At 36.0% G+C, this 11,883-nt stretch overlaps 1 protein-coding gene across 1 annotated transcript; it reads left to right on the top strand.

The window, feature by feature from the left end:
- Nucleotides 1–1,176: 1,176 nt before the first annotated feature.
- Izumo3 (IZUMO family member 3) lies at nt 1,177–3,775 on the top strand. The gene is made up of 6 exons (XM_013020803.1): nt 1,177–1,408; nt 1,550–1,624; nt 1,760–1,849; nt 2,522–2,602; nt 3,261–3,351; nt 3,634–3,775. Exons 1-6 carry the CDS (start codon nt 1,177–1,179, stop codon nt 3,773–3,775), a joined length of 711 nt encoding a protein of 236 aa, XP_012876257.1.
- The last annotated feature ends 8,108 nt before the right edge of the window (nt 3,776–11,883 follow it).

Genomic DNA, 11,883 nt, shown 5'->3' with positions numbered 1-11,883 from the left:
ATTGTATTTATTTATCTTATTTATTTATTTATATTTTGGTCGGTCATGGGCTTGAACTCAGCGCCTGAATGCGGTCACTCAGCTCTTTAGCTAAAGGCTAGCACTCTACCACTTAAGCCACCACGCCACTTCCAGCTTTCTGGTGGTTTACTGAAGATAAGTGTCTCATGGACTTTCCTGCCCAGGCTGGCTCTGAACCACAATCCTCAGATTTCAGCCTCTTGAGTAGCTAGAATTAAAGGCATGAGCCACCAGCACCCAGTGATATATTGTATTTATAAATTGCTTTGCTAACAGAGATTCTTAGAAGAAGGTTATCAAAATGTTACAAAGTATGTCTGGAAGAATCACCCCACAGACAAATGTAGCCTGACTAGTTAATTAATTCAATTAATGACTGCACATCACTCCTTAATTCCAATAATACTACTACCGATAGGGAGTGTGACCGACCCTAAGCCAACTGGATTTCCTTGGCTTCTCTTACCTCCTAGGAAACAGTGAGTTTGGATTGACCTTTCTCCAAAGACCTGTGAGATTTTGTGTTGATACATTACTTGAGGGGATAGGAGTATGGGAATCTACTAAAGACACAGAGATTTAAAAGTATTTATTTAGTTAGTCAGTTATTTGGTGATAGACCTAAAGCTTGATTTCAGGGCTTGGATGCTATTCTTGAGCTTTTGTGCTCAAGACTAGAGCTCTATCACTTGAGCCACAGCTCCACTTCCAGGTTTCTAGTGGTTAATTGGAGTTTAGAGTCTCGTGGACTTTCCTGTTTAGACTGATTTTGAACCATAATCCTCTTATCTCTGCCTCCTGAGTAGCTGGGGTTATGTGGTGCTGGGCAAGAAAGTATTTTTTTTGAGTGATCTCCCTGAACAGAACTCTGCTTTTGTGAGTTCAAGGATTCTTTCTTTCTGTTTGTTCCATACTCAGAATTCAAGGTAACTATTCCCCAGCAGACAGTTCTCTCTCTCTGGAATGAAGGATAAAATTCAGAAAACAACTGGAGATCCTCAGAAACATGGCATTCCCTAAGAGTGAGATGGAAAGGGAGGGAAAGATAGCCTCAGAGCATCCAGAACACAGTTCTCCTACCTGGATTTCTGAAGGAAAAGGAACTAAGTAAACTAGTTGCCCGGGCAACCTGTTGTTGGGGATAGGGTCAAGGAAATGGGTGACCTGTGGTTATTCCTGTTCCTGCCACTGTCCCTGGTTGCCTTCCATGGGGTCAAAGGCTGTTTGGACTGTGACCCAAAATTCATAGAGGATATTAGGGTCATTCTGACAACGATGGTACCCACAGAAGTCCCTGATCGAACTCAACTGCTTGAACGGCAATTTAAAGAGATCACCCATTTAAGCTTCAAGGTCGTCCACAGGAACAAGATGCTTCGGGTATTGGGTGAGGGCAGCTTGAGTCCCTGAGAGTTTTTGGGTGTTAAAAAGGAGAAGGGGGGGCAGGGAAGGGAACACCTGGGTCCACATAATTTCTTCCACAGATACGATTTTTTGCCCCACATATACCTTTCCACTTCTTCTTCAGCTGTTCAAACTGTCATCAACTTGAGAATATGGCTGAAGAATGAATTTTATAAAATCGGCAATGAAACATGGAAAGGTGAGGTATTGTTTGACTCTCAGAAGTTCGTATTGGCCAATCCAGTAGAAGAAATTTGGATGGGGAGAACAAGGCCAAAGAACGATTCTGAAAAGAAGGGTCACCCCAATTTCCTACATCCTCCCCATTTTTTAGGGGTCTTTATCTATCAAGGCCAGTTTCTCGAGATGCGCAAAAAGCTGGAATCTAAGCTGACAGAAAAATTAACGATCTTCTCTGAAGTTGGTAATGCAAAATTTCTATCAAACAACACTGAAAAAATGTGATGGGAATAGAAGTAGTGGGTGAGAGGAGGAATGCCAATGGAAGTATTTAGCGTGGGTGGCGGGGTAGCTGGGACTGAATGGGTAAGAAAAGACTAATGGGGTGTAATATGGTATGCCCTGACTTGATTTTAAACTCATCAGCCCTTTCTGATTCTCTTTTAGCTTGTTCAGAAGATTGCAGTGAGTATAGTGCATATGACGCTTTTAAGTTTCGGTCCATTTTTCCCACTTCCCTTGCTCTATCTATGGCTTGTCTCTCCCATTACAAAGAGGACCCAATCCCTAGAGCTTTGATTACACGGGGAAATTTTAGCATATATAATTACAAAACGTAACTTGGGAAACCTTATGTACTCTACAGACTTAGAAAATGTTTAGAGGCCTCCTGAAGCATACTTCCCAACCCTTTAACCCATTAGAAGCAAGGTCTTGTTATTTCGACTTCTTCCTCAGAGATACAATTTAATTTATAGGTTATGCCCTTTTAAGGAACTTGATAATTAGGAAAAGAATGGATTTAGAGTAACAGAAATAACCCTATAAGATTCCTGGCAATATCAGAGATCTAGTCCATATTTTAGGGGTAGAGCCTTGGGACATCTCTCTTCTGATTTTTTTTTTCTTTTATCAGTTGTAACTGAAGGACCCATTCTTGATTGTTGGACCTGTCTTCGTGTGTCTTCCCAGTGCTTCAGAGGAGAATATTGTGGAGGTGACATATATTCTAGTGTGGCAATTTGACATATAGTTTGGCATGACAGTTTAAGAGGACATAGAACAAGGATCAGGCTAGTGTTAATTTATTCACCAAATATTTGAGAGTACTATGCATCCCATGGTAATGTTACAAAAAAAAAGAAAGAAAAATGAAAGAGCTAATCAAAATTGATACCAGAATGAGCCAGACACCAATGGCTCATTCTTAGAATTCCAACTACTCACTATGCTGAGGATCATGGTTCAAAGCAGACATATTTGAGAGGCTTTGATCTCTGATTAAGCAGCAAAAAGCCAGAAGTGGAGACATGGTTCACGTGGCACAGTGAAAAAGCTGAGTGAGCCCCAATACTTAAACACACACACACACACACACACATGATACTGTAATAATAACTTACTACTGGACCAATTAAAGGGCTAAGAAATGAGAAGACTGGACTAGATATGGAGAAGTTATTAGATTAAGGAAAGTCAAGGTAAAGGGTTTCACAGAGTCTAGGAGTCAAGCATAGTAAGACCCGGAAGAAAAGTAGGAGCACATATGAAGTAATAAAAAGGGAAACCTGAAATTATGACTCAATTCTGTGTATGGATCCATAGTGACTATTTCTTTTCTTCAAACCTCACTGCTGTACATTTTCTTTTTCCAGACGATGATTTGAAGAAGGCTGAGAATAGAGAAATTATACTCTTCCTGATACTGTTTACAGAAGCTGGACTATTGGCAAGTGCAGTGTTACTGTGAGTTTTTCTCCCTCCAAATAAACTGGGTCAAACAGGTCTTTGCAAAAATATTGCTCCAAATTCCTCTTAGGCCAATGGAGAAAAGGGGGAAAGAAGTCATTCCAAAATCTGAGCTATGATATTTACAAGAATGAAGTGAATAGAAGTTTGATGGGATGTGTTGTAATTTAAGAAAATGGATGGAAGGGATCCACAAGTGAAGAAAACATTATGTAATTGTTTTTAAAGGAGCGGGGCTAATGACATTGATGTTGACATTACCTTTGTTCTTTCCTCTAGATTCTATTTTTGTGTTTCTCACCGGAGGAAAATGAAAAACATTCGCAGGACACTAAAGAAATACTTGGAGAAGAAACTTGAGGAATTAGTGGGGATGGCAGATAAGGAGGAAGAAAAGAAAAGGAATGAATACAGGATATAAAGACACACTCACACTGAAGGTCATTTATATCCTTTCACAAGTTGACTCAGAGTTGAAAACTGAGACTTGAACACTTTTGTGTTCATAGAGTCATATCATCTTAAAACTGAAATAGAACTTGGAGTTTCTCTACTGAAGATCCTTGCTGATGCCCTGTAGCAATGGATGCAATGAAATGACAAAGGATCTAGCCAAAATTGTACAGAAAGTAACACGGGTATGTTGCAGTACACACATAATGAATGCATTGCTAGTAATTCCCATCAGTGACTGTAATTATAAACATTTAAGTTTCTAAAGCTGGTTATTTCTTTGTCTTGTTATTATTCGTATATTTAAACACGTGCATAATTTTCATTGATAATACACACTGTTTAATTTTTATCAGGATTTCACATGTAGCTACCGGGGAAAAAATCCAAAATATTGGTCTTGAAATGCTAAGCTTGTCCTGTTCATTTGCTCCTGAGATTCTGCCTTCACACTGTTGCAAAACTTACACAAAAAGACTTGGTTGGCAATTTCACTTATTTAAATCCTTCTATTTATCTTTTCATCTTAGCAATCTATTAATAGTTGGTCAAGTCAGACATTAAATTTTATTATTTTAATTGTTTCCATTGAATATATTTCTATACACATGACCCTAACTAGTGCATTACATGTAAAATGTAAATGAATTCTCCAAACAACCTGTGAGTAATATTGCTGATTATCATAGGGATCAGGAAACGATTATCTATGATTGAAGGATACACAATCCAGGTTGCAACAAACTTTTGGTGGGTGACCTATGACTATTAAAACCATCTGATTGGTATTGAAAGCTACAGGCATATAGTTACCATAGATTAATGGAATAAGATTTTTTTAAGTAGGTTGAGTGGGAGGTGGAGGAGAGAAGGGATAATGGGACAACAACAAGGGAAGGGTTATCAATGATCAACAAGTAATACACTCATTGCGTTACTCATGTAACTGTAACCCCTCTGCACAGCATCTTTACAATAAAATAGTTCTTAAGTAGGTTGATTATAATTGTTCACACCAAATTTCATAGCTAGTACCCTGGAGTAAAGCACTACCTTATTTAGCTGGTAAGCTCTTCAATTCTATTTTGTTACTTTTTTACAGTATTATATGTATATGTTGAGTATGCTTCTGTGCATACTTGAGTCTGATCCACCCACATCAAGATTCCCATCTAGCTAAGATAACAGATACATGCCATCATTCCCAATTTATATTTTCTGAGAAGAGTCTCACAAGGTTTTTCTGCCCAAGTTGATCTCAAACCACAGTACTCTCATTCTCAGCCTTCCTAGTAGCTAGGATTGTTTTAAAAATGAGTAAACTAAACAAGAAAGATGATTGCAAGGACATAAATAAATGCAATAGTCAACACAAGGTCTTTGTGTGTGTGTGTGTGTGTGTGTGTGTGTGTGTGTGTGTGTGTGTGCCATTACTGGGTTTTGAATGCTCAGCCTAACACTATTGCTCTCTGGTGTCCTAATACTTGATCCATGTCTCTAATCCTTGCTTTTGTTTATTGACTGGAAATAAAAGTCTTATATTTGTCTTCTGGGGCTAGCTTGAACTGTGACCCTCAGATCTCAGTCTCCTGAGTAACTAAGATTATAGGTATAGCCATATGTGCCTGGCAAACAAGGTCTTTATAATAAACATACATACAACAACTTTATAACTTTATTTGAGATTGTATAGTTTTTGTTATAAATGTGATGTACAGAGGGATTACAGTTAGTAAGGTAAGGAGTACATTTTATTTTTGGCAATGTCGTCACCCCTTCCCTCACTCTATTCTAATTTTCCCTCCAATCACTACCAACAAGTTGTACAGTTCATTTCAACATAGTGTCCAGTGAGTACCATAGCTGCATTTGTTCTCCCTTTGTCCCTCTATAGTTCTTAATAATAGATTGTATAATGCTCACATTTTCAAGAGAAGAAAGCAATTTCATTATGGCAGCTAAAAAAGCAGCAAAATGAAATAAAATATAAAAAGAAACTAGCACATTGAAATTAACAAGTGAATTCATATAGCTGTTGGAATGGATGTTTTTAACTCTGTAATCAAAAGCTACTAATAAAGCTCCAAATCACACAATATCCTTACAGTAAACATGAGATAACTGATTATAAAAACCTAGCCAAAAGAAAGAAGATATTATATTATTGACATAAATCATTAGAAAATTTAAGTAAAAGATAACATGAAGAATGTTATGATGATAAACGTAGTAACTATTCTAAAATACAAGAAACAATGACATTGTAGGAGCCTAACAATGGTCTTGATATTTCTAAAAGGAAAGAAAAGGTGGCATAATTTCTAAATCATATAAAAAACTTCACATAATTTTCTTAGAATCCACTAGTCCTAAAGAAAAAGAAACATTATTAGGCTGGGTACCACTGGCTCATACCTATAATGCTAGCTACTCAGAGACTGCAGAAAAATCTGGGAAACATCCCCCAATTAACCAGCAAAACCCTGGAAGTGGAAATGTGACTCAAGTGGTAGAGTATAAGCTTTGAGCAAAAAGCCAAGTGAGAACGTGAAATCCTGGATTGAAGTTCTAGTATCAGCATATATACACACAGAGACACACATTATTACCTTACAGAATTGATCATTTCAATGACTAACGAACATGGTACATCAAACCCTACAACTAACTAGTAAATAGACTTGAATAGACTCTCCTTCCTTCAGATACAGATGTGCCTTTTGTAAAACAAGACACATTTTTGAGTTAATCAGCATGTAGGAAAGTTTTTCTGAATGAATCCTCCATTATTTTGGTCTTTTCTGCCTTCCTTCCAGTTGAGCAGTCTGTGGAAATGAATCCTGACCCATGGAAAGTATTACAAGTGATTAGACTGTTTCTAGGCTTAGTCAATATAAACCTAAGAACTAATTCTTTCACCTCTTCCCTGTCAATGGCTGAATTATGAATGTGAATATCTTAGAAAAACATCTGTTTCAGATTTCCAATGATGAAAACATAAACCTATATTTCATCGAGTTTATCAAATACATAGAATAAAAACAAAGTTTCAACAAATTCTGAAGAATTGATATGAACTAGACTATGGAAATAAAATTAAAAATTAACAAGTAAGTTAAAATATTTCATATATATGACACTAAAAAGCTTATTTCTAAATCATGAAATACAGATAAAATTATAAAGCCAATTATTAAATGCTTAAAACTGAGCAATGAAAATATTACTTATTATACCTTGTGATAATAGAACTGATATATTCGTTTAACATTATAACTTTTTAATCATCATTCATCAAAAGACAAAAAAAAGAGCAAATGAAACAGCTACCCAAAGAACAAAGTAAAATCAAAGGATGAACACAGAGGAAAATTAGATTATATTATAAATAAAATATAAAGCAAAATCACTAAAAGCTAATTAAAATTTTCCATCCCATTTCCTTAATATATATTCTGAAAAGTAGAAATGATATAAAGGGCTGGGCAGGGTGGAAGGCCTGTCTTGTAATCCCAGCTACTCAGGAGGAAGAGTTACGAGGACAGAGGCTCAAGGCCATCCCAGAAAATCAATGCAAAATGTTCTGGGTAAAACAAAAAGCAAAAGGACGCAGTGCTCCAAATGGTAGAGCACTGATGAGTGTGAGACACTGAGTTGAAATAGCAATACCACAGAAAATAATAACAAACACACTAGCAGGGCTGGGAATGTGCCTGGGAATATGGTAGAGTATTGCCTAGCATTCATGAAGCCCTGGATTCGATTCCTCAGTACCATATAAACAGAAAAAGCCAAAAGTGGTGCTGTGGCTCAAGTGGTAGAATATTAGACTTGAGCAAAAGAGGCTCAGGGACAGTACCCAGGCCTTGAGTTCAAATAGTAGGACTGGGGAAGAAAAAGCAGCAACCATAGGTAGGTAGGTAGATAGATAGATAGATAGATAGATAGATAGATAGATAGATAGATAGATAGATAGATAGATAGAGACAGATAGACAGATAGATAGATGATAGAATAGATAGATAGACGATAGATGATAGATAGACATATATGAATATATAGATTTTTATATCTTAAGGAAACTATTAATTACATCACCCCAATTTAAAGCAAGTGAAAATAATTATAATAAATATATGTATTACAAATACTAACATAGGAAGGAAAAGAATCACAAATCCAATATTATTATTTTAAAAAAAAAACCTAAAAATAGCAGAATCACAACCATCATCAAAAACAATTGCTTAGTTAAGAAAAACCTAGAAAACAATTCAACATGCTAGCTTAGCTAGTTTTGGCTTTTTATTTTACCTAAAGGGTCGAAGTATGATTTTTTCCCCATTTGCTTTGAGTGGTTTGTTTTACACTCAAGAATATTCAGGAGGATACATATGTTTAATAGAAAGAATTCAGTCTTAGGTTTGAACACACTAAGTATGGATTCTTTGGGAATATAGCTTCTATATTTCTATTTATAATTATGAGTATAGTAAGATTCAAGCTAAATTGAAACATGTTTCAAAGATACTAGAACAAACTGGGTGGCAAAGGTCAAAATAAGGCTGAGATCACCCAGGCAGAGAGTAGAAAAGCTATGAAGACCAAGGACAGATTGCTCAAGATTTAGTTACAGTAAAGTATAACATAAACAGGCTAGAGAGGAGTAGACAGCAATTTAGTATAATATTAAGATATTGTATATGTAGATAGATAGATGATATATAGATAAATAGATCAATAGATAGATAGAGTGATAATAGATCCTGCTTATTATAAGCTTACCTATTGGATAATCTTTATCTGAGATTCTTAGTTTGGTTGAATTCCCATTAGCTTTAGACAGTTTTTTGTTTCAAATAGATGAAATGTCTCCCTGCATAATTAGCAGCAGTTAATTTATCATTTATATGATAAATCCAGAAACTAGTCTTTGTCACTTCTAGAATCAAGAGGCTTCTTGTTTTGGTATTTATGTGTTTATATAATAATAAAATGAAGATGATCTAATTAGATTCTACTAGGAAAGGTCTTGTGGTCCTTCTGTTTTTCAGATGTAAACATGATGCAAAATTAATTGCTTACAGTTCTAATTTAAGTTTGATCTAATGGTTAACATAACAAAACAAGGGTATGTAAAAATATCCTTCCAACAAGTAAATGTGCAACCAAAATCCCATTTATAACAATAAAAAACAATACAAATCATATAATTACTGGGGCAATTATATTTTAAAAGTTAACACATACTCCTAAGTCCTGATGCTAGCTCTGCAGGAGACTTAGTTAATAGTATTTCTCTGGAATATACAAACCACGAGGGAGAGATATTTCTCTTATACCTTAGTAGCAAAGATATTTCTGAGATCCCACCATTGCAGCAGAGAACAATTTATCAAGAGAATTTTCTCAGGGATTTTTGCTTCAGGATACAGTGGACAGAAGTGAGTTTTCAATCAGCTTTTACTGAGTGAAAATTTAATTTATTTTCCCTAGAGATAATATTAAAGGTGTCAGCCAACTAAGAGAAAGCACACATAAATTATTCAAATATAAAAAAACTGATAAGCTATAACAACAGCTGATAAAACAGCAGATAATCTTACAATTTCCAAGAAACGTCATTCTTTTTTAACCTGTTTTTTTACATTTTGCCTGGAAGAGAGGTTACATTTTCTTAATGGTGATTTCTGTGACCTTAAGTCTCTTCTAGAACACTGTTTCACTTTTTTCTCTCTTCTCCTACAATACTGAGTTTTCATGTCCATTCTTTGTCAATTAAAGCCTGCTCTTCCTTGATCCACTTCCAACAACCCTAGCCCTTAATGCCAAGGTTTTTAGAACATTCAGTTTTCCAGGACTACTGAGTTGTATATTGTGTTTCTTTTCTCTTTTCACACTCATACAACTTCCTTCCATCACCACCGATAGAATTGCTTCAATTAAGCCTGTCAGTAATTGTTTAGTTTCTATTGTCAAAGAAATTTCTTTGTCCTTCAAATAATTTGTGACTTCTAAGACTTTCAGAGTACCAGTGATTTCCTTCCTAGAGTAGCCCTCTTGTGGTATACTAGACGTTTTTTAACCTTCTTTTTCTTTTCTATTCTATTGCAGGGGGGTGGAGAGGATTCTATTATTTGAACTATGTTTTGATTGCTTTGTGGAGGGCTCTCTCTTCTCCTTGCTTTAAGATACTAGTTAACCAAAACTTATTCTACTTGCACTTCTATTTTTACTTTTAGCAATGTCAACTACTCTCTAGTAATTGTTCCTGCAGCTTATTAAGCTTGTGTTTCTAACATTCCTTCCAAGTCATCATCCTCTACCTTTGAACACCTTGTGGATATACCCATTTAGTTTTACTCCAAAACTAAAACCTCTAATCTCATACCACTTCTGATCTCATAAAGGTTATCATAATTTAAGGTTTCTCTCAGTTGCCATGATGAAAATGTATGTTTTATTTGGATTTTGGACTGAATAATTTTGCTAAGCACATAATTTTCTTCTAAATAATCCCAAAATTCCACACAATTATTTTAAGATATTTTTGTGTGGCCGACAATATTATGCCACAGTGGGCTGATATAACTTCTCCAAGGTATTGAGTTGCTACATATGGATGCAGAAATGAAATCTTAAGCCTTTTCCCCAGCTGGCACTGGCTTCAAGGATGCCACAAGGTAGAAATCTCAATATATTCTGGAGCTCTCATTATTTCATGTAGCCTCACCAGTCCCTCTTCAATTAGCATTGATTTTCACTCTGAAACATCTCTAAATCTTCCTGGCCACTATCCAGTTTGAGGTTCTTCTCTCTCCAGGCCTATTGCAGTGGCTTCTTCATCAATCTCTGTGAGTCCTTCCTCTCTTGAAGTTGAATTCATGCTTCCTTCATAATGACCAGGCTTGAAACAAATCTATATCCTATCTTTGATTAAAATTCCCCACTTACCCTTCACTCCCAAAAGAATCATGGAAACTCTTTTCATACACCATTGTTGAATGAACATTGTGTATCTTTTAGCCCACTAAAAATCCTGGAATTCATTTCAATAAATATTATTCTATATTCACAGAGGCCTTCTGCCTTTGTGCTCTTCCCCTAAGAGTATTCTGCTTTGGTCTCACTGTGTGTGAATGCCTTGAGTCCTGATGGACATAGAACCAATCATGTTAAGAGAGGTAACCCAAACTCAGAGAAATCAACAGTGCATCTTTTCTTCCATATGTGGAAGCTACATCTAAAATACACCAGGATAGTAATCAAGGTCTAAAATCCTTGGCAGCTTCCTGGCCATGAGATCTACTTAAACATAGTTTAAAACTAACACAGTTGAGGGGATTTAGATCCTAATAAAAAACATTAAGAACTCCAATCAAGCATGTATATTTCTAGGGTTCAACCCCATTCAAAGGAATCCATGCAAAGTCCATTTTCATTTCAGTGAAGTGTGGCAGATTTAGTCCATCAGTATGCCTGACTGACAATTGAACCAGAAACTTAAAGAAACTTTCTCAGAGTTCCAAAGCTTTTTAGTATTGATCTAAATCCAGTATTATCCCAGAGATCAACAGCCCGAAGCATAGACCCCTAAATTACTGTAATTATAATAATAGGATAGGAATTCATAAAGTGGCAGTAGAGGTTTTGGTATTTAGGTCCTTGATGACACAAAAGTTAAGAATTACAGAAGTTTCAGAAACACTAGTTCCATTGAGGATTTGTTTCCCCAAGTTTAAGATGCAAATATTTATTTTAGTTGACTAAAAATTGACTTAATAACAAGATTAAGCGAAAAGACAAGAGCTAGAATGAAGCAAACGTCTGAAGAACTGACACTTGGCACTCCACTTCAGCTCAAGGAGTCTGTCCAACTTCAGGTCCTCGGATTTGCATCTCCAGATCCAGTGCTACTGAATTTACAGGGTAATTTTACACTTGGGTGCACATCTCTCTCTTAAAGATGAAATGAATTCTAACTCTCTCCAATCAAAGGGCAGCACTGGCAGGTAGGCATGTTTGTCTAGCAACCACTTTAGACTGTGATGGGGGTGTGAGGAATGACTCTTGAAA

This window comes from Dipodomys ordii, unplaced genomic scaffold (genome assembly GCF_000151885.1).
Source record: "Dipodomys ordii isolate 6190 unplaced genomic scaffold, Dord_2.0 Scaffold53, whole genome shotgun sequence".
Taxonomy (NCBI): domain Eukaryota; kingdom Metazoa; phylum Chordata; class Mammalia; order Rodentia; family Heteromyidae; genus Dipodomys; species Dipodomys ordii.
This window is presented reverse-complemented; position numbering and strand designations above follow the sequence as displayed.